This window comes from Coregonus lavaretus (assembly GCF_964263955.1).
Source record: "Coregonus lavaretus genome assembly, chromosome: 28".
Lineage (NCBI taxonomy): Eukaryota > Metazoa > Chordata > Actinopteri > Salmoniformes > Salmonidae > Coregonus > Coregonus lavaretus.
The window spans coordinates 18663774-18687656 of record NC_140015.1 but is presented as its reverse complement, the minus strand read 5'-3'; the positions used below and the strand labels follow the sequence as shown (position 1 = coordinate 18687656).

The window sequence follows — 23883 nt, the reverse complement described above, 5'->3', positions numbered from 1 at the left end:
CCGGAGTTGTAATCAATTATTGTCGCATTATATGTCGTTTACAAACACCGTTATTAGCCTATACATACACTACATGACAAAACGTCTGTGGACACCTGCTCGTCGAACATCTCATTCCAAAATCATGGGCATTAATATGGAGTTGGTCCCCCCTTTGAGGCGATAACAGCCTCCACTCTTCTGGGAAGGCTTTCCACTAGATGTTGGAACATTGCTGCGGGGACTTGCTTCCATTCAGCCACAAGAGCATTAGTGAGGTTGTGCACTGGTGTTGGGCGATTAGGCCTGGCTCGCAGTCTGCGTTCCAATTCATCCCAAAGGTGTTCGATGGGGTTGAGGTCAGGGTCTGTGCAGGCCAGTCAAGTTCACAGGGGCATTGTCATGCTGAAACAGGAAAGGGCCTTCCCCAAACTGTTGCCACAAAGTTGGAAGCATAGAATCGTCTGGAATGTCATTGTATGCTGTAGCATTAAGATGTCCCTTCACTGGAACTAAGGGGCCTAGCCCAAACCATGAAAAACAGCCCCAGACCATTATTCCTCCTCCACCAAACTTTACAGTTGGCACTATGCATTCGGGCATCCACCAAACCCAGTCCATCGGACTGCCAGATGGTGAAGCGTGATTCATCACTCCAGAGAACACGTTTCCACTGCTCCAGTCCAATGGCGGCGATCTTTGCACAACTCCAGCCGATGCTTGGCATTGTGCATGGTGTTCTTTGGCTTGTGTGCGGCTGCTCGGCCATGGAAACCCATTTCATGAAGCTCCCGACAAACAGTTATTGTGCTAACATTGCTTCCAGAGGCAGTTTGGAACTCGGTAGTGAGTGTTGCAACTGAGGACAGACGATTTTTACGTGCTATGTGCTTGAATACTCGCCGGTCCCGTTCTGTGAGCTTGTGTGGCCTACCACTTCGCTGCCGAGCCGTTGTTGCTCCTAGACATTTCCACTTCACAAATAACAGCACTTACAGTGGACCGGGGAAGCTCTGGCAGGGCAGAAATTTCACGAACTGACTTGTTGGAAAGGTGGCATCCTATGACGGTGCCACGTTGAAAGTCACTGAGCTCTTCAGTAAGGCCATTCGACTGCCAATGTTTGTCAATGGAGATTGCATGGCTGTGTGCTCGATTGTATACACCTGTCAGCAATGGGTGTGGCTGAAATATGCGAATCCACTAATTTGAAGGGGTGTCCACATACTTTGTATATATAGTGTATAAAGCTTCAATATTTAATATTTTATTCTAAGTAGCCTGAGTGGGTGTCATCGGGTCATATGAAAAGTAGGCCCATAGCCTCATAGTGACGATATGCGGACGCGCAATTGGAGAGCGTTTGTTGCGAGCGCAGTTACCCATACGGACATAGGCCTATTCAGATTATCATCGGTGCCAGAGACTTGTTAATAAGCTTCAACGTAACAGACATATGGTCCAGCTATTCGAGAAAATTAATTGTGACCACCAGGTGCACAACAGGACGTGGTTGAGGTGCAAGATGATATGGCACAGTCCCGCCAATGTTCTAATAATTCACCACCATTGCAGTGTTTATGTCAGTGGCATCCAAATGATACAAAGGATCAATTGGTCACTAGAGAGAACAGCATTATGAATTTAACTTCTACAATATGACTGATTCAAATAATAATTCAATTCCAAAATAAATAGCCGATAGTTTGTTATTAAAGTTCCCATGTTCGCTTAATCAAAACGTTAAGGTCGTGTTAGCCTACACAGGCGGGCGTTGATTCTTTGGACAGAAATACACATTTTCACCCTAATAGGCCCTATACAGACCCATAGCCTATACTTTTTCAAACAGACAATGTCCAATTCACACACACGCATACACACGTACCCACGCGGTTTATATTTCCAGCGCCAGCCCATGTTTATCTAAGAGCTCCAAGGTATAAATCGAAGCCCTGTGCTAGCGCGGGCTCATATTATTCCAACACTTTCTCTCAGGGGAGCTTGCAATAAGTGCCAAACCTTAAACAGTAGCTTGTTAGCAGGAGTCAAGGCCTGGGCTAGGATAACAGACCGACTACACTAACTGTATGGGCTTCAGATTCGCTTCTATATGATTACAATTTTGCACTTTTCCTATTAATTTCTATTACATGCTTCATTATAACGAATTACATGTAGGCTAATCTTATTGTCTGTGGTGCTGTGACAATGATCTTACACGTTGCCCATGACCGGTTTATCCTTTATATGCTAATTAAAATGAAAGTATTCTGAGCAAACAAGCTACAGCCTAGCCCTATAGCCCTATTAGTTACCTGCCTGTTCATATCCCATCCTACACAGGCTTAGCAGCCGACAGGCTATAATTAAGCAATACGTTATGAGGGGGTGTGGTATATGGCTAATATACCACAGCTAAGGGCTGTTCTTGTGCATAACGCAAAGCAGAGTGCCTGGATACAGCCCTTAGCCGTGGCATATTGGCCATGTACCACAAACCCCGAGGTGCCTTATTGCTATTATAAACTGGTCACCAATGTAATTAGAAAAGTAAAAATAACTGTTTTGTCATACGCGTGGTGGTATACGGTCTGATATACAAAGGCTGTCAGCAAATCAGCATTCAGGGCTGGAACCACCCAGTTTATAAAATGTTCTATATTTCACTCACTCACAAGGGTATTGTTTTCTAATACATACTCTACATGGTATGTCCTTTGCAGTATTTCGCTAAAGGCCTACACTTTCAGAGACTGCAAGGGAGAGGAGACTGTTCTACTGGAGCAAGAGGTGGGACTCAACAGGTAAACTGGGATCCACACGACGCGCTCAGCGTAAGATACCAGCAACACGGATGGAAAGAACTTTGATGAGGAATCCTAACAGAATTTTAGAACGTAGACTGAGAGTTGAGACTGACTGGGAGTTTATATAAAGGAGACCTCGAGTGACAGAAGCAATCCTTTAGTTTTAAACAGGCATAGTTTATATTCCTGAAAAAGGGTGACCTTCTTCATTAGTTCAGACATAGGGATAGGCCTAGACTTAGTAGTTGAACACCCATAGGCCAAGAAACTATACCCTGTACACTTTCTGTTACTCACCTAAGGGAGGAAGCTTTCTTGGAAGAGAGGAAAAGATGTCGGGGGAGGAGCAGAGTTTATCTGAGTTAGAAATGAGTCCGGGGGTCTCGGACGACGGTCACTCCTTGTCACCGGGTCACTCCTCTAGTGCCGCAGGCGGAGGAGACTCACCCCTGTCCGGTCCGCAGCCCCAGCTGACAGGGGTCCACGACGACGCCCTATCCGATGTAGCTGGTGGGATTTCCATCAAGTCCGACGAAGACGACGATCGCTTTCCCATTGGTATCCGCGAGGCAGTGAGCCAGGTGCTGAACGGCTACGACTGGACACTCGTGCCTATGCCTGTGCGCGTAAACTCCGGCAGCAAAAGCAAGCCGCATGTGAAAAGACCTATGAACGCCTTCATGGTGTGGGCACAGGCCGCACGGAGAAAACTGGCAGACCAGTACCCCCACCTCCACAACGCTGAGCTCAGCAAAACCCTTGGGAAACTATGGAGGTAAGGGAAAGCGCGCATTACAGCATTGGTCCGCTTTGATAAACAACAATAAACATCCAGGGTTACACAAGTTCAAATGCGTTTTTAGTCACAACATTCAGGGTCAAAAGTTCAAAGCACACTTCATGCTACAGTAGACTTGAATTGTGGCCCCATAAAACATAAAAACAACCTAAAAAGTCAAGGCAAGTTCCCTTCTTTACAACAATGAGTTTCTCAGTAAAATTAGCTGAGATATGTTAAAATCATATTATACCAGCTCAGAATAAAGCTTGTTAGAGAGTTGCCCCAGCAAGGAATGTTGATTAAAGCCCTACAACCTAAAAATATTTAAATAATTATGTTGATTATGTAGCCTACAGAAAACCCAAAACATTTAGTTACGTTTTTTTTTTGTATTCACATTATAGTGGTCATATGTGACTGGATATGCCCAATTTCATAACCCACTTAATTAATGGTGGTTTAGGAGGGAGATTGCTGCAATGGGAATTACTGAGGTTTTTGTAATCCCATCATCTATATGTTTTAAAGCACAGACCATTATGGCAGATATACACTTTTACAGACATCTCATTTGTGATTGAGAGCACCATATTAAAGAGCCTACAATGTAAAAAGCTATCCAAGATTTTACTGGTCAACGGGTTGAATGACTCAAGTTCGGTTAGCCTTTAAAACACATATATGGAGGACTGTTGCTAGGTCAGATGAGTGCTTGCTGATGGGAAGTTCCAGAGAGGCTAATTCATTAACATTATAAGGAGGCAACATTAATTAGATAAAGACTTGACCTTGAGCCTGCGCATGATTGTATAATTGGCCAAGAAACATGCTGAACTGGGAGTCTCAAAGGTCAGTGTTTTCTCATGCCAGTCCCCCTGACTCCACCATCAGTAATATGGATTCCTGTTATGTGCACAGGATGCATCTTTAGCCTGTGTCTTAATTGCATTACAGTCCAGCAGAAAATCCCCTAGTGTGGGCAAGTTTTCTGATGCAGCTGTGCAGATGGTGGATCCGATGTAGAACGATATGAAAATCAAGTGAATAGTTCAGAGGCAAAACTGATGGAATAAATAATCTCCATAGTAGAAATATTGTCAATTGTTGTTTTAAAAAAATGCTTTAATGCTAAACAAGGGGAATAGCAACAATGCCTATGAGTTTGTTGCCACAACTCCAGTTAGACGTTTTTAAAAAGTAAAATACTAGAATACTTAGTAGATTGAATATAAATGGTGATATGTCCCAGTTGACACAGACTACCTGGTAAATAACATGGAATTATTCTTCAATTGGAGTTGGCCGAGGTTATTGACCTCTGGGATGTTGAGGTGTCAAAGGAACCAGCACTGTCACTGTTATCTTAACACACATATTATGGTCATCATGTTATCAAAATACATGCTGTAAAATGTTCTCAGGCTACTCCAATTTCCTAATTCAAACAGAATGGCTGACTGCATTAGAGGTTTACACATGCATCAAATCAGCAGCACAAAACACCTCTACTTTAAGTTCCTTCTGGCTGAAATTAAAATGTTCTACCCTTGTTATTATTATTTTTTTAAATCCCTGATAGGCTCTTGAATGAGAGTGATAAGAAGCCTTTCATCGAGGAGGCAGAGAGGCTGAGGAAGCAGCACAAGAAGGATTACCCGGAGTACAAGTACCAGCCACGCCGCCGCAAGAACGGCAAACCCGGCTCGGGCTCTGATGCTGACGGCCACTCGGAGGGTGAGGTCAGCCATAGCCAATCGCACTACAAGAGCCTCCACCTGGACGTGGCTGCCCATGTCGGGGGGGCGGGGTCTCCTCTGGCTGATGGACACCACCCACATGCTGCAGGTGGACCACAGGCTCTGACCAGCCCTACCGACGCAGTCTGTCACACACCCACACACTCCCATTCTAAATAATATACCACAAGCCAGGCTGACAATAACTCTGATATCTTTGCTTTGTGTTCTGTCTCCCAACAGGCCAGAGCCACAGCCCTCCTACACCACCCACCACCCCCAAGACGGAACTCCAGTCTGGGAAGTTGGGCGATGGGAAGCGGGAGGGCAGTGGAGCAGGGGGCTCCCGTGGGGGAATGGGGGTAGGAGCGGAGGGTGGCTCTGGATCAGGGTCAGGCAAACCCCACATTGATTTCGGCAACGTGGACATCGGTGAGATCAGCCACGAGGTGATGGCCAACATGGAGCCCTTTGATGTGAACGAGTTTGACCAGTACCTGCCCCCCAACGGGCACCCGGGGGTTGGACAGAGTGCTGGGTCAGCGGCAGCAGCAGGGTCCTCTCCCTATGCCTACGGTATCTCCTCTGCCCTGGCCGCGGCCAGTGGACACTCTGCAGCGTGGCTATCCAAGCAGCACCAGCAGCATCATGCCTCCTCTCTGGGCTCCGACCACTCCAAGGCCCAGATTAAGAGTGAGACCGGCTCGGGGGGACACTTTGCCGAAGCATCCTCAGGGAGTTCCCATGTCACCTACACTCCCCTCAGCCTGCCCCACTACAGCTCTGCTTTCCCCTCGCTGGCCTCCAGGGCCCAGTTTGCAGAGTATGCTGACCACCAGGCCTCGGGATCCTACTACGCCCACTCCAGCCAGGCCTCAGGGCTGTACTCTGCATTCTCCTACATGGGGCCCTCGCAGAGGCCCCTGTACACAGCCATCACTGACCCGTCCAGCGTGCCACAGTCACACAGCCCCACGCACTGGGAGCAGCCTGTCTACACCACCCTGTCGCGGCCCTGACAAAGACCGGGAGCAGAGGGCACTGGTGCAGATTTGGCCCCAACGGCAGACCCACAGAGCAGAGGAGACCTGGGTTGGGGGCAGTGGGGAGACGGAATCCCCTTCTGGTCTGGCCCAGATGCAGGATGGCCAGTAGGGTCCAAGGAGGAATGGAGATCAGATGATTTTATGGGGTAACGTGTGGTGTATAACTTCAATGTTGAGTACTCAGAGGGTTGGATCCTAGTTTCTAGGGTCAGAAAGAGAATAAATCAAATCCGTATTTAAATCTAGATGCTTATCGTTGAAATGGTTTTATGATGTAAAGATGTCAACAGTAGAGAGTGCCAAACTGTTTGGCTTGCCCATCCATCCACATCTCAGGCATGTTGAAAACTGATTAATTACATGATGTAACACAATATCCAATATATAATCAATACGACATATTCTGTGATTGGCCTAGAGGCATATTTCTTGTATGTACAGCACCTATAAGTTGCCTCTGTTGTAATTGGAAAATACTGTATATCTATAAAAAAAGGGCATACAGTCCAGAAAATATGTTTCTACAGATATTTTATAAATTAAAATGACCAAAGTTTTGAAACCAAAACTTTAAAGACAGAGAAAAAATATTGTTTAAGTTGTTTCTCTCCGTATGACACTGTATCTCAGTACTACATTGATGTTGAATTATGTACAACACATTTTTTCTTACCTGATTATAGCTCTTTGGTGACATACCCTCAAGACTATATTGATATACAGTTGAAGTCGGAAGTTTGCATACACCTTAGCCAAATACATTAAAACTCAGTTTTCACAATTCCTGACATTTAATCCTAGTAAAAAAATCCCTGTTTTAGGTCAGTTAGGATCACCACTTTATTTTAAGAATGTGAAATGTCAGAATAATAGTAGAGAGAATGATTTAAGCTTTTATTTCTTTCATCACATTCCCAGTGGCTCAGAAGTTTACATACACTCAATTAGTATTTGGTAGCATTGCCTTTAAATGGTTTAACTTGGGTCAAATGTTTTGGGTAGCCTTCCACAAGCTTCCCACAATAAGTTGGGTGAATTTTGGCCCATTCCTCCTGACAGGGCTGGTGTAACTGAGTCAGGTTTGTAGGCCTCCTTGCTCGCACACACTTTTTCAGTTTTGCCCACAAATGTTCTATAGGATTGAGGTCAGGGCTTTGTGATGGCCACTACAATACCTTGACTTTGTTGTCCTTAAGCCATTTTGCCACAACTTTGGAAGTATGTTTGGGGTCATTGTCCATTTGGAAGACCCATTTGCGACCAAGCTTTAACTTCCTGACTGATGTCTTGAGATGTTGCTTCAATATATCCACATAATTTTCCTTCCTGATGATGCCATCTATTTTGTGAAGTGCACCAGTCCCTCCTGCAGCAAAGCACCCCCACAGCATGATGCTGCCACCCCCGTGCTTCACGGTTGGGATGGTGTTCTTCGGCTTGTAAGCTTCCCTTTTTTTCCTCCAAACATAACGATGGTCATTATGGCCAAACAGTTCTATTTTTGTTTAATCAGACCAGAGGACATTTCTCCAAAAAGGACGATCTTTGTCCCCATGTGCAGTTGCAAACCGTAGTCCTGCATGTTTATGGCGGTTTTGGAGCAGTGGTTTCTTCCTTTCTGAGCGGCCTTTCAGGTTATGTCGATATAGGACTCGTTTTACTGTGGATATAGATACTTTTGTACCTGTTCCCTCCAGCATCTACACAAGGTCCTTTGCTGTTGTTCTGGGATTGAATTGCACTTTTCGCACCAAAGTACGTTCATCTCTAGGAGACCGAACACGTCTCCTTCCTGAGCGGTATGACGGCTGCGTGGTCCTATGGTGTTTATACTTGCGTACTATTGTTTGTACAGATGAACGTGGTACCTTCAGGCGTTTGAAAATTGCTCCCAAGGATGAACCAGACTTGTGGAGGTCTACAAAACCATTTCTGAGGTCTTGGCTGATTTCTTTTGATTTTCTCATGATGTCAAGCAAAGAGGCACTGAGTTTGAAGGTAGGCCTTGAAATACATCCACAGGTACACCTCCAATTGACTCAAATGATGTCAATTAGCCTATCAGAAGTTTCTAAAGCCATGACATCATTTTCTGGACTTTTCCAAGCTGTTTAAAGGCACAGTCAACTTAGTGTATGTAAACTTCTGACCCACTGGAATTGTGATACAGTGAATTATAAGTGAAATAATCTGTCTGTAAACAATTGTTGGAAAAATGACTTGTGTCATGCACAAAGTAGATGTCCTAACCGACTTGCCAAAACTATAGTTTGTTAACAAGAAATGTGTGGAGTGGTTGAAAAACAAGTTTTAATGACTCCGACCTAAGTGTATGTAAACTTCCGACTTCAACTGTATCAACCTCAATTCAATACTTTTTTTCATGGCACTGACTATTATGTTGATTCAGCATTGTCTCCTTAACACAGAACATTTAAAAACTGAATAGCAAATAAGAAGACAATACTACATAATTATTTTATATAATAATATTTTATTAACCAAAACTGTGGTCATTAAGTATGTATCTTCAGTAGACATAATACATTATTTTCATTGTTATAATCTTTACTATTAATGTCATTATATTGTCAACACTGAAAAGTCTGCACCACTCCCCTCACATTTTTCTTAATTGTTTGACATTCAAAATGTGTATATACACTGAGTGCTCGTTCCATGACATAGACTGACCAGGTGACTCTAGGTGAAAGTTATCATCCCTTATTGATGCCACCTGTTAAATCCACTTCAATCAGTGTAGATGAAGGGGAGGAGACAGGTTAAAGAAGGATTTTTAAGCCTTGAGACAATTGCAACATGGATTGTGTATGTGTACCATTCAGAGGGTGAATTGATTTAAGTGTCTTTGAACAGGGTATGGAAGTAGGTGCCAAGGCGCCCCTGTTTGAGTGAGTCAAGAACTGCAACGCTGCTGGGTTTTTCCATATGTATCAAGAATGGTCCACCATCCAAAGGACATCCAGCCAATTTGACACAACTGCGGGAAGCATTGGAGTCAACATGGGCCAGCATCCCTGTGGAACGCTTTCGACACCTGTAGTCCATGCCCCGACTAATTGAGGTTGTTCTGAGGGCAAAAGGGGGTGCAACTTAATATTAGGAAGGTGTTCCTAATGTTTTGTACACTCAGTGTAAAATGTTGGATTTGTAGATAGTTGTTGTAACATTTTTGCTACCTGTTGATGGCTTTTCTGAAATGCCATTATAGAAACACAGTTGCCTGAGATTGAGTGAGTAATAGAATGCATGAATGAGTTAACGAGCCTACAGAGCGTAAGAGCTCCAACTCACCTTTGTGTAATGAAATACCCACCCCATGTTTGAAACAGAAAAGCAACAATCCAAGGGGTTATTGTCTAAAGAGAGGTACCAAGAGACAACTCCAAAATAACAGTACCTGTAGTTGGATGCCCTTCATCTTGTAATGTGAAATAATACCTTGTATGTTCACTTTATTCTAATATAAGTGATTTCAATATTATTATTTTAAATGATGGTAGTGCTACCTTTTGGCCCAGCACTACTTTTGATATCTTTTGGGTCATTTTTTTATATTATGCCTTGAGTGTAAGAAGCACATGACATTTCTTTTTAAATCCTACGTCTTGCTTTAGGAATTGCTTGTTCTTATGAATATTACAATTATTATTTATATTTGCTGGAATTATGTTTTTATGCGCTGTTAACAGGTTTTCTTCACCATGTTGAAAACTCTTGACTGTTATTGTTGTTTTATTTTGTATTTTGTGTTTTCTCAGTAAGTGTTGCCAGCTGAACAAAACAACCTGTATATACTAGCGGAAACAAAACCTTAGCGACGTGATGACTAATGAATTTCTCTCACACTAAATAAATCTGTATTCTTTCTGCTTTTGTAAAAGTCTGTCTCTACAAATGTTTTTATACCAGCTGGCTTGAGAAAGGTAAGATGACATTGGACAACAAACAGTCAATATCATAGTCTGAATTCCAATATACCATAAATGCTACTTGCCAATGTGATTTTTTTCTTCTTATTTTCCTCAAGTTACATAATTAGGCTAGGGCTAGGTGATGCAACAACAGCAGTTATGCACAGCTCCCAGTGACTCATTCATTGTTTCATGCACTTAACAAAAGCAATTTCAGCTAATGGATAATGGCTAATTCAGTTAGGCTAAGTATGATTACAGAATATTGAAAACCATGGCAGCCCTCGTCCATGAGCTCTAGGCACAGAACCCTTTTGCTGGACATTACTGCTCATTGCACAGACTACTATACAGCACATAGCACCGTACAGACAACACTGAACCCCACTATGGTCCACTGTTTTGACTGGTCCCACTGCATGGACTTCAGCAGTTCAAATCATGTGTGTCTATGCCTATGGCCATGCTTGTGTGTGATTGTGTGTGTGTGTTCCGGGTTAAGCCTGACTCTAATTCCCTCTATTTAATCGGCTGTGTGATACTTTGGTAAGACAAAGAGAGCCATTGAGAGGGAACAGGGGGAGGAGGGAAACGGGGCAATGAGGGAGCCATACCCATAACTGCCTGGCCTGTAGCTTCGCTGGGATACAAAGGGACTCTCATACTGGCTGCACAGTCTCTGCACCCCCACCCACCCCCAAACTCCCCTCCCTGCTCAGGTTGGGACTGTAATGGGATTAAAACATTCCAAAACTGGAGAGAGAGAGATAGAGATGTGGGCAGAATTATTGTATGATGGAGGTAAAGAGGGACGCTGCAGGAGATTCAAATAGTGTAGTTTCGTGGAATGGGTACAAAAATGGACAGAAGTTGCCAAGCAGAAGTGAACGGGGGGACAAGAGAACACAGAAGGAGGGTGTGAGGTAAGTGTAGGCCCAGGGCAGAGGACAGACATTATGCACGTACGCCATCATCAGAGTGGATCTACCCTAGTGATGCCCCTTTTTCTGTGGTTGAGGAAATGGCCATGTGAAGATCTTGTGCCCCATTTGAAAGGAATGCCATGCCATCCTCAGGAGGCAATCTTTCAAATTTGTTGCGATCCAAAAGGACGAGCAAAAAAAAAGATAGTGCCAATGCCATTCCACATTGTGGACCTGTTAAATCACGCAAAATATAGCTAAGAAATGTAATGTGGAGCGGCCTACAGAAAACGTGCCTGGTCCACCATCCTGTCAACTTCGCTCTCGTTTAGTTTCACAGGATGGTTGAACGAGGCTCAAATAAAATGAGTTTCCTATAAAAAGCGTCACAGGCCAGAAACTGCACGTCCCTGGTTGACTAAGGCAGAAAAGTTATATTTTCTTCCTGCTTGACCTGGGCATTTCCCTCATCCTCTTTCCAACAGCTTTCCTTCTTTCTACTCCTTCGGCCTGTAGTAGAATGTAGGTCCACTGTAAGGACTGAAGTAAAACTAGACTGGGGTGTCACAGCCACTTACACCAAATCTGCTAATTGGGCAAGGGTCCCTCTTCGGCCCCCTCTCCCAACCTTGGGTAGGGCTCGTTGCCTCAGTAACAACCCATTTCCACTAAAACAATGAATTGACTGTGCTTGTCTGTTTGAGTGTATGTAGATAGAACAAGCGAGAGGGTGAGAGCTATGCCAGTTTCAGTATCTGTCCATCATAGGGAGGTATGGGTAGAACTTTCATGATAATATAAAAAGAGCTGTTTGACTGTGGAAGTCAAACTGGAGAAAAAAAACACTGACTGTTGGGTTGTGAAAACATATCCATGCGATTTGGGGTGTTGGGTTGGATAGGTGTTTTATCTGTACTAAGTGTAAAATTCAGAGGAACTTGGTGCAAGAGCTTTGTATGGTACAGAGTAAAGGATACACAACTGACGCAGTAAAATCCAGCGCAAAACACATTCCTTCAGTCTATATTTGTGTTTGGGTCACGTCAGTGTGACTCAGTACTTCATCCAGCCTCCAAGAAAAACATATGAAGTTGATATCTAAGAAATATGACACAGAACTCTTAGAAATCTTAGTTCTTGGGAGGATTATTTAAAGCAGCTTTGCTCAGAGCATAGTTGAAATTGTTTCAGCAAGTTATTCACTAAAATTAATGTGAGTTGCCCCATTTGTAGCAGATATTTAATTACAGATGTTTTGTAATTAACCCTGCATTAAAAAACATGTTTTTGCTCTAAACCTGATCAAAAACAGTCATGTACTGAGACCTGCATGCAATAAGTAAATTGTGTTGGTAAGAAAAAACATACAAAAGTACTTTCTTACAAAACAATTTAATCACAACAATAAAACAAACGAAGAGCTCTTTCACAGCAACTGCTCTTCCCTGTCACAAAACTATTCATAATCACAATGACATGTTTTCCTAACACAATGTAAATGTAGACATGAGTTACAATTCCCCCTTGTGAATGACAGCTGTAATACAGCTGTAATAATAGTACATAGCTCTTAGAAGCCCTACTTTCACTTCATTGAGTGTCTATGCTCCAATGCTTTCAAAATAAATGGAGATACAGTGGGAGAGGTCACAGGCCTACAATTCCAAAAGTCTTATCAATTGATGACTTCACTCTCCTGGTTGCCTGTGTCTGTGGAGCTGGTTGGCCCAGTGAAGGGGTGGTTGATGTTATAGCAAAAGACCAGTATCTATGCAGGCTTTTGTTCCAGCCAAGCAGTAACAAAAAATATCTGACTAATCAATGAATCATAGTCTTAAATAAACCCTGATTAGTTGAATTAGGCGTGTTAATGCTTTGCTGGAACAAAAGCCTGCACTCACACCAACCTAGTGGGTTGTGAGGCGGTCTGGTCCTGGCTCTGGCAGTCCGGTTTGGTCTGGCTCAGTCTGTGATGATGAGCTCGTCACAGCCCCAATCTTCATAACTGCCATCAGGAAGGTACCGCCGGATGATGATGGGAATCTTCCTGCACCTGTAACGGTCACAGAAAAAACACTCAATCATATACTGAAGAGTAACAGACACTCTCCAAGTATCAAACTGTATAGACTCCTTCCATCATAAACTGGAAAACAACTATGAGATTAAGCATAGCTTACTTTAGCTCTTTCATAGCAATTTGCAGAGGGTCTGTCTCTCCCTCCAGCTCCACCATGACTGGGGCACACATCCTATATCACAGAAAAGGGTATGAATAGTGACAGAGACAACATGTCAGAGATATCAGACTACACATTCCTCCACATACTCAGCAGAATACTCGTCACCAACTAAACCTGCAGTTGACACCTGAGGTAGAGAATATGGCAAGAGCACAAGGTGAGTGGTACCTGTCGTAGTGGCAAAAAAAGACATCTGTTGTAATACGCTGGGAATGTGGCATCCATGTGAGAGGAGATTTATCTTCCGTGCCCACTGCTATATTTTGTTCCCTTTATTGTACATATTTTCAGCCATGCTGTAGGCACTTAGCTCCTTCAAACATTACGGTGTAATGTTGTGATTCACGTTGGCTTTGGGAATGTTTTTGTTGTTGTAATTCTTTACCAAACAGCTAGCTTTACCTTCGTATTTGATCGTTTAGGATGCAGTCAGTTGTCACGTGTATTATGGTTGTCTTTTTAGCTAGTTGAGTCCTAGTTTCTCTGTTTCTATATTGATATTCACCTACAGACAAAATATTGTCTTGAGTAAAGGCAAGACATGAGTGGAATCATACATATGCATTACATGTAAGAAATAAAGGTAAAGGTAATCTCTGTATCGTATTTAAATTCACTTCCGAAATGCTCATTTGAGAAACCCATAGATGGTTACTAGCTCTCAACTAACAGGCTGGACACAGGCTCTTTTTAATAGACCGTATTCACAGGGACTCAAGAGCAGAAAGACATTACTGGAAAGGAGTGGGAGTTTCACTTTCCTAGCGTATTGAAACACTGCTGAGGTGTACTCACGCTATCTGGAGTGCACGTGTCCCCAGCACCCTGGCCCTCTCATATTTGGTCATGTATTGGGTTGTGATCCTCTTCTGGTTGGCCTGCGACCCCTCCCCTGCAGGCAGGATCTGCACATTCTCCTGGTCCTCCTAGTAACAGGTCAGGACAACAAGAAACAGACAGAGAGAGCAAAGAGGAGGAAGAGGATGGGACAATTTTAATAAATTGAGTTTGAATTGGTGATGAAATTGTTGAACATTGAATAGGTGACAGACAGTAATAGTTTGATTATAGTGAAATAAAAAAGCATCAGATGAATGTCAGATCACATGAGATGACTAAAACACTATAAATCTGTCCAGATACAATGACGCTTGCTATATCAAATCAAATTGTATTTGCCACATGTGCCGAATACAACAGGTGTAGACATTACAGTGAAATGCTTACTTACAAGCCCTTAACCAACAATGAATTTTTTTTAAGAAGAAAAATAAATAAGTGTTAAGTAAAAAAAATAAAAGCAAAAGAGCAGCAGTAAAATAAAATAACAGTAGGGAGGCTATATACAGGGGGGTACCGGTGCAGAGTCAATGTGCGAGGGCACCGGCTAGTCGAGGTAATTGAGGTAATATGTACATGTGGCTAGAGTTAAAGTGACTATGCATAAATAATAAAACAGAGTAGCAGCAGCATAATAGAGGGGGGGGGGGGGGGGGGGGGCAGTGCAAAAAGTCTGGGTAGCCATGATTAGCTGTTCAGGAGTCTTATGGCTTGGGGGTAGAAGCTGTTGAGAAGCCTTTTGGACCTAGACTAGGCGCTCCAGTACCGCTTGCCGTGCGGTAGCAGAGAGAACAGTCTATAACTAGGGTGTCTGGAGTCTTTGACAATTTTGAGGGCCTTCCTCTGACACCGCCTGGTATAGAGGTCCTGGATGGCAGGAAGCTTGGCCCCAGTGATGTACTGGGCCGTACGCACTACCCTCTGTAGTGCCTTGCAGTCGGAGGCCGAGCAGTTGCCATACCAGGCGGTGATGCAACCAGTCAGGATGCTCTCGATGGTGCAGCTGTAGAACCTTTTGAGGATCTGAGGACCCATGCCAAATCTTTTCAGACTCCTGAGGGGGAATAGGCTTTGTCGTGCCCTCTTCACGACTGTCTTGGTGTGTTTGGACCATGATAGTTCGTTGGTGATGTGGACACCAAGGAACTTGAAGCTCTCAACCTGTTCCACTACAGCCCCGTGGATGAGAATGGGGCTGTAGATAACAGAGTTAATAACTAGGAAGAACAAATTGGTGGCAAACTCACATCTTCAACGTTTTCCAGGTCATCTAATCCCTCATCCTCTTCAGCGTCATCGAAGTCTCCATCATCAAAACTGCAGAGGTGACAAGAGGAAGAATAATCCACGAACAAGTGAACAGTGGAGTGTGGAGGCAACGTGAGCTAACTTAGCCAGTTAAATTGGTTAAGTACAATAATGTGTGTCGCATGTCTTTTTAGACTCTCAACGTGGGAACCTTTCATGTTCTCCCAGTGATTTCATGTTCTCCCAGTGAGAACATGAAAGGTCCCCACGTTGCGCTAAAATCACTGGGAGAGCATGAAAGGTCCCCACATTGAGAGTCTAAAAAGACATGCGACACACATTGTTGTACTTCATTTTTTTTAGGTAGCAATATTCTATATACGTACTCTCCTTCGTTGTCGGACATGTTCCCTTTCTTTAGTTTGCTAAAAAACGAGTGTTTTAAAAAACAAAGATAGCGAATTTCAAGACGTTGTTGTCAAGTTTGATATAATTCGTTTACGCAACTTCCGGTCTCGTGGTGCGTCGACTTAATTGGTACACTAACAACTGCACCATAGTATATGGTTCCACAGAGCAACTCAACACATGAACGAGATATTTGTTTTAAAAATATATCGTTTAAAAAATAAATGTTGGCTTATGTTTCCAAATGTATTATACTAGCTAAACATTTATTTTCAGATCTTAGAATGTAGTTTTGAGCATGATAAAATACCTATCACCAAGAAGTAGTTAATTCCCACGTTGGCCACACATAAATAACAAAGATCTGAATACAGTGTGAATTTCAATCTCACTAAGACCTTGCCTGATAAATAAGACTGTACAGGCAATGGAAAGCATTGCCACAATCTGGAGTAGCAAAGACCCTGTTTAGCCTGTACTACTTAATTGAAATATACATTAGGCATGTGTATGAGGTACATTTGAAGAAACACATTCAAAGGACATTTAAAATCTAAACATTATCAAAAGATTATGATCATACAAATGCATTCTGTTCATACAAAGTACAATGTTTTATTAAATATAATTTAAAAAAGTTCAGCTGCAAAAATAAATGTACCAAGGAGTCATCTTTCATCCCATTAGTGAATGATTCTATTCAGCAACTCATCTTAGGCTGACTGAGGCTTTACTGAATGCAGGAGCAAGCACATCTTGTGCAAAAAGTGCAGTGTAATGGGGAGGTGTAATGAGGATAGTATTTTTCACTTGTGAATTAAATCCATATTCTCTGCATCAGAGGCTTCTCTTAATTCTTATCCACTCTCATCCACAGCCCAAGAGTCTCCATCTCTTACCCGTAATCTTCTACAATTATGAAGCATTCCATTGTGGCTCAATGTGTATTTGTTTACAAATATAGTCCAATTTGTTCCTTCCTTATAGGGTGAGCCCGACTCCAACTCAGTTCTTCTTTTGAGAGCCTTTGCTCTTAGAGTCTTTATGACTCAGCATCTTCAGCACCTTCATGGGCTTGAACTTTGCTCTTAACATCTTCAGGTCTTTCCCAGACTCTTTTTTAAAATCTGAGGATGGAGAAATAGTGATACCATGGTCAAATTCTGAGAAATTAAGGAGTCTGAGGTGTAGTATTGAGGGAATAGGAATGAAAGACAATAGGAATGAAAGACAGTGTGAACAGACACAGGAAAACAGTAAAGACAACAACACAATAAACACTCTTGGAAAATACTTTCCCCTCACCTTTCTTCTTTATCATGGAAAACAGCACATCTTCTTCTTTTTCCCTGAAAAATACAAACCATTGGTAGGTATGAGCAAGAGCATCATTTAACTTCTTTATGAAATTTGTCTGAATCAATGGCCCTCAGTATTCATCTATGAGTTTTTCATGCACCTTTGCCGGTCCTGATCCAAGCTGTTGATGATGTGGTTCCTCTGTTCAATGATGGTGACAAGCTCCTCCATCAACTGCTGGTCCCTACTACGGTCATCCTTACTCCACTCACACTCTGGGGGGATGATGACGGAGGAGGAGATGAGGAGAGACAAACAATTAGATTAGTCAAAGAACAACACATAACACATTATTAATAATAGCAGAATGATAAATTGCTGAGGAGTAGTAGATAATTGAGGGAGGGTTGTGTGAAGACTGGCCACTCACCTGGCTTGTTGAGGAGACATCTCAGTTCATATTCCACGTCTGCCTGTCTCTCCTCTAAATTCTGTTGCTTGGCCCTTGGAGTGCACATACAAACACATCAGGTCCATAAATATTTCATTTACAACACACACACTTATGTCTGAGACACCGTCCATTTGTTGGGAATGATAAAAGAAGCAGAGATAATAAAGGTGTTATGAAGGTGCTGTCTTGCTTTGATATAATTTCAGGTCAGTGCACTTACATGTACACCAGCTCTGCGTCCCTGCGCACAAGCATGTGTTTCTCATGTATTAGAGTGAACCAGTCCACCAACATGTCCTCCTCTTCCTGGTCTGAAACAAACAGGTGGACGACACTAGTCTTATCAATAACAATTAATCTCTCACAACAACACTTTATATGATAATCTGAAGAATTACTTGGATGTTAATAATAAGTACAATACATTACAGTTACAAAAAATACTATTCCATTGCCGTGTACACTACAGACACTTACAACTACAGACACTTACCATTCGGGCAGTCTCTCAAGCTTCTCTCCATCTCCACCCCTCTCAACTCCAGCCTGTCCATTCGTTTCTCCAGCTCCCCCAGCTCCACCTGCAGCTCCTCCACTGGGACATAGTTGTCTGTCTGCACCTGAGGAGACATGCATGTGTACTAGGGGACTGTTCTGATTTGGAGAAAACACTGGATAATGGGTTAATTTCATTACACTGAGATATCCTCTCACCTTTCTCTTGATGAGGGGGAAGCCATGTCCAGGGGCAGGCTTGGATTTGGGGAACTCAGAGGGGGAGACTTTACGATTGAAAGGGTTCTCCTTACACACCTGCTAAATTGGAGATTGAAGACATTTCTGTGAAATGCACAATTGTAATATTCAAGCACACACAGTACAAGCAGCTATCCTGACTAGGCTACAACCTACAGTACAGGGAAGATGTTGTTATGCAGGAATCTTAGAAAAACATGTTGTCTTATATGTTAAACATGTTGGAAAATAGTTTCAGTCTGAAACTCACTTAACCTGATATCTTTGCATAACATTTATGTGTTGTGTAATACAAGCTTATAAGTTCTGTATTTTGGGCAGGTTGAGCTGTGACATAGATATCAGTGGATACAAAAGAGCAGAATATCACCTTACCTTACTGTGAGAGGGGGTGGGCACCTGGTCAGAGTCACTCACTTCAGACACACTAGGGAGCGATGGGGGTCTGAGCAGGGAGGGACTGGCTGCTGCTCCATTGGTTGACAAGGTTGGTGGGGGGTGGCTTTGAGTACAGGCGGAACTAAGACTAGTGGAGATTGCTGGCACAGACACACTCTTGGGCAAAGAGAGGCTCTGGGCTATATCTGATTTGCCAAGAGCACTTGGTGCTCCAGTTACACTGCATATGCCATCAGCTCCAGCTAAATTAGACACACTAAGTGAACCGGCAGAAGCTTCAGAAACACCATATGAACTAGCTTCTTCAATTAAATTAGATATGTTCGGTGCACTAACTGCTCCAACTAAACCTCCTAACCCACCAGCTCCAGCTAGAACAGATACACCAAGTGAACTGGCTACTTCAGATAGATTAGATACATCAAGTGAACTGGCTACTTCAGATAGATTAGATACATCAAGTGAACTGGCTACTTCAGATAGATTAGATACATCAAGTGAACTGGCTACTTCAGATAGATTAGATACATCAAGTGAACTAGCGGCCTCAGCCAAGTAAGAACTTGTGATTTTAGCTTCAGTCAAATTAGACAAACCAAGTGAACTAGCTGCTTTGGACAAGTTGGTTGATTCTCCAACTCCAACATCTGCTAAATTACATACATCAAGTACGCCAGCTGCTTCAGCCATGTTAGCTATCCCACCAACATCAGCTGACTCAGATATACCAATTGAAACAGCTTCTTCAGCTAAATTAGATACAGGAAGTGAGCATCCTGCTTCAGCTAAACTGTCTACCTTTGGTGCATTAGCAATTTCAGGTAAATTTACTGTGCTATCCGCTCCAGCAAGATTAGACTTGTCAACTTCTCTGGATGTGTCCTCTAAATTAGCTTGGCAATGTGAGCTGGCTGCTTCAGCTAACTGACTGGTACCACACCATGTCTGGCTGGTTACCATTGAGGGCTGTGCTTGGCCTTCAGCACCTCTCATTGTGCCCTCTTCCCCTGTGTAATCATCATCAGCCTCCTCATCCTCAAACTCCCCAAAGGGGTTGGGAGGGGGTTCTCTCGCTCTGTACCAACTCCCTCTGAGGGAGGGTATAGAGCCTGAGCGTGGGGGCTTGGGCATACTAGGGGGCGGGGCAGGGGGCAGCTTGGGCCAGGGCCCTGGCTGGACAAGCTCCAGCCACGGTGGGTCTTTGGGTTTACGGGGCCCACTGGGTTGGCCAAACCTGATGTCAAAAGTTAAATAAATAAGCATTCATTGGACAATTCTACTCAAAGTTACATAATGTGTTATGTCTGATGAACAAACTCACCTGCGAGAAGGATTGGGTAAAGTCTTTCTATCAACTGGGTAACCTGCAGAGAGAGGGAGATGAACAGAGGCTTTAGGTAGACGGGTTCTGGGTGCAGGACGAGGAGGGGTGGAGTCTAACACCCGTCTGGGTGCAGGTACTGGCCGTCCAGGGCTTCCAGAAGCCAAATCGCTGTCTGGTGTTAGTGTGAGCCCACAGGGATCTGGGCTCTTTGTTTCTGTTGTCTGAATGGGCCGTGTCCCTGCATCTTCAAGTGTTCCCTCTTCTACAATGGGCTTTGGAGGACGGGGTGGCCTTGGCTTCTTGAGTGTGTCTTGCCTTGTCTTTCTCTCACCTCCCTCCGTCTCTGTCTCTCCTCTTCCACAAATAACTGTCTCACCTGAGTCTGTTTTTCCAATAAAATGAGGGAGATCGGGGTTGTCTGTAAATCCACCCTGAGATAGTGTCACCTCCTGCTCATCTAATTTGTGTAGATTCTCTGTTGATCCAGTTTGTTTACTGTAGTCGGAGCGGGCATTTTGACTGGCTGTCAAGTGGTGGATGCAGACCAAGGAGCCAACTTCACTCCCCTCTTTGTAAGACCCTGGTAAGAGAGTGTTGCTGCACACACTGCATCTGAAAGAGAAACACAGGATGACATGAGAGGGACACAAATCACAGATGATATTTCACTGTCTGCAGATAAGGATAAGCGTTGCCTTCTGAGCAGTGCTGTTACTTGAAGCAGCTGCGGTGGTAGAGTTTCCCCTCAGTGAGATGTCTCTGCACCAGGTGGACGTGCTTCGTGCAGGAGGCACAAATGCTGCATGGCCTGCCTCTGATGGATCGCTCCTCTGTCCTTGACTGTTGAGCGGGTGAGGTCAGCCAAAGGCAACAGTAAAGAAGAAGAAATGTGAGAGTTTGGGAAGAAAGAGGAGATTGAGATATATAACTTTGTGGACAGAGTTGAGATCAAGTAATAATAAATAAATACAAATCTAATAAAAATGGCTTCATTACAACTTTATTACATTACCTTAGATGGCTCTAAACCTCCAGGAGAGTCAGGTTGTTTCTTGGAGTGACTGGAGCACTCTGCGACACATGGCGTCTTCAAACTGGCTGGACTGGCTGCTTAGTAAAGATGCACATTTTGAATATACACACATTTGACAAACAAACACAGGAGGAACCAACCCAGCATGTGCTGTTTTCCCAATTTGACTATGACACAATTAGCCACACACCATGAGACTTCTTGTTGAAGCAGTGGTAGTAATGGGAGAGGTAAGTGATGACACTTAGCCGGTCTGGCACCTCTGTGGACACCATGTCCTTAGCATCCAGCAATGCAGGGATGCCCAGCTTTGACTGTGCCACCTCAAATGCCTGGTAGGAGACAGGGAGCAATAATTAAATGCCAGACAGATAGGACAATATAAACAGATGTAGTGCAATGTTTGAACATAAACATGCGTTGAGACAGTTAGTCATGCATGCAGGTAAAACATAATTACGTAAAACTCACCAGATGATTGTTTTCATAAACATTATGTTTGGAGAGGGAGTTGAAGTCTCTGGAGTAAAAGCAGAATAGTACTATGTGATACAAATGATGGGCCATCACAGACCCCTAAATAATAATTTGACCAACAACACTGGGATGTAATGAAGAGGAGGGAGGGAATGGGTATTTTATTAGGATCCCCATTAGCTGCTGCGATAGCATAATACAGAACATTAATAGACAAGAACAGAACTACATAAATGTAAAACATCACACACAGCCTACATAACAATAAATACACAATATCTAAGTCAAATTGAGGAGAGGCGTTGTGCCGTGAGGTGTTGCTTTATCTGTTTGTTTGTTTTTAAAACAGGTTTGCTGTTCACTTGAACAATCTGTGATGGAAGGGAGTTCCATGCAATCATGGCTCTATATAATACTGTACATATTCTTGAATATGTTCTGGATTTGGGGACTGTGAAAAGACCCCTGGTGGCATGTCTGGTGGGGTAAGTGTGTGTGTCAGTGCTGTGTGTAAGTCGACTATGCAAACAATTTGGAATTTTCAACACATTAATGTTTCTTATAAAAACAAGAAGTGTCTCTCCTCTTCTTTTAGCCAAGAGAGACTGGCATGCATAGTATTGGTATTAGTCCTCTGATTACAGTTTAGAACTAGACGTGCCGCTCTGTTCTGGGCCAGCTGCAGTTTTTGTAGGTCCTTCTTTGCAGGACCTGACCATATGACTGGGCAATAATCAAGATAAGATAAAACTAGAGCCTGCAGGACTTGCTTTGTGGAGTGTGGTGTCAAAAAAGCAGAACATCTCTTTATCACGGACAGACCTCTCCCCATCTTCACAACCATTGAATAAATATGTTTTGACCATGACAGTTTACAATCCAAGGTAACACCAAGTAAGTGGGTCTCCTCAACTTGCTCAACAGCCACATTATTGATTATCAGATTCAGTTGAGGTCTAGAACTTTTTGTATTTGTACCAGATACAATGCTCTTAGTTTTATAGATGTTCAGGACTAGTTTATTACTGGTCAACCATTCTAAAACTGACTGCAAATCTCTGTTTAGGGTTCCAGTGATTTCACTAGCTGTGGTTGCTGACGCATGAAGGGTTCAATCATCAACATACATAGACACACAGGCTTTGTTTAATGCCAGTGACAGGTCATTAGTAAAAATAAAAAATAAAGTAGAGGGCCAAGAGAGCTGCCCTGCGGTACACCACACTTTACATGTTTAACATTAGAGACGTTTCCATTAAAGAATGGAGGGGGGAGAGGAAAGGATAGAGCGAGAGGAAGATTAAGGAGAGTTAACTTGGAGCTTAGGCCATGCTGTGGTTCCGTGTGTCAGGGCAGACAAATCCACTGTGACAGCATTCAGGTCCCTGCTACAGCTACAGATTAGAGAGTCTGGATCAGCCTAAGGACAGGCAGGAACTGAGTCTGACTGTGCGTCCTATAGGCCTACTGTCAACAATCTACTCACATTCAACACACACACTGACTGGGGCAGAGCTACAAGGGTAGGATTGTGTGGGAGACTTGGTGCCAGTGATGGCCCGCAGTAGTAGAGAGGATGGGGAAGCTCACAGGAGAACTCACATTCCTATTCTAACTTATTTTATATACTTACATCAAATCAGGTCGGTGTTTGTGGATTATGGCACAAAACGCCAGTCCATCTCTGAATGAAGAAGACATGTTCCTTATCTCCACATTGGGGTAATTTTCGCATTTTATGCGACACCATTCTTGTAAAGCTTTAAATGACCCCATGATAGAATTTCATCCTCCCATGTTAAATTGATAAAGTCAACAACCACTTCAACCTCAACCGGTCAGATCCTGGATCTTCAATGCTATGTAGCACATCCACTAGCTACATTGTTTTTACTGAGAAAACCTGTGTGACTTCACTTGTAACTTGCTTCCAATGTGTTCCCCCAAATTCTCTAATCTCAGCGAAGTAGATCCTTGAAGTAAAAAATAGCGAGCAACGTCCACTTTCGCGGGTTGATTTGTTGTACAATGTTGCCACAACAACAAATCTTTTCACTGAAGTATTTTTTTCGTTTTTTCGTTCACTTTTGGGTCACATTTAAATAAAGGTGATACTTTGTTTCCTTCTCGTGGCTTTCCGAAATAATGTACTATCCCGAAGAGTTGATCACACAGAATAAACACCAAAACAA

General features: G+C 43.2%; 3 protein-coding genes across 3 annotated transcripts; 1 reads left to right on the top strand and 2 right to left on the bottom strand.

The window, feature by feature from the left end:
• Window positions 1–3121: 3121 nt before the first annotated feature.
• On the top strand, window positions 3122–6325 carry LOC311104146 (transcription factor SOX-10-like; the record flags this gene model as incomplete). The annotated part of the gene is made up of 3 exons (XM_084145835.1): window positions 3122–3564; window positions 5150–5415; window positions 5550–6325. 3 exons carry the CDS (start codon window positions 3122–3124, stop codon window positions 6323–6325), a joined length of 1485 nt encoding a protein of 494 aa, XP_084001961.1.
• Window positions 6326–12586: 6261 nt separating this feature from the next.
• Window positions 12587–16068, bottom strand: LOC311104167 (DNA-directed RNA polymerases I, II, and III subunit RPABC2). The gene is made up of 5 exons (XM_084145862.1): window positions 15928–16068; window positions 15541–15610; window positions 14249–14379; window positions 13391–13462; window positions 12587–13263 (listed from the first exon to the last, which is right to left on the bottom strand). Exons 1-5 carry the CDS (start codon window positions 15945–15947, stop codon window positions 13173–13175), a joined length of 384 nt encoding a protein of 127 aa, XP_084001988.1. The 5' UTR covers window positions 15948–16068; the 3' UTR covers window positions 12587–13172.
• Window positions 16069–16582: 514 nt separating this feature from the next.
• LOC311104170 (MICAL-like protein 1) lies at window positions 16583–23758 on the bottom strand. The gene is made up of 14 exons (XM_084145865.1): window positions 23325–23758; window positions 21686–21734; window positions 21405–21546; window positions 21194–21288; window positions 20897–21021; window positions 20179–20793; window positions 18834–20091; window positions 18417–18518; window positions 18196–18322; window positions 17923–18013; window positions 17679–17752; window positions 17409–17523; window positions 17255–17298; window positions 16583–17076 (listed from the first exon to the last, which is right to left on the bottom strand). Exons 1-14 carry the CDS (start codon window positions 23465–23467, stop codon window positions 16955–16957), a joined length of 3102 nt encoding a protein of 1033 aa, XP_084001991.1. The 5' UTR covers window positions 23468–23758; the 3' UTR covers window positions 16583–16954.
• Window positions 23759–23883: the final 125 nt, after the last annotated feature.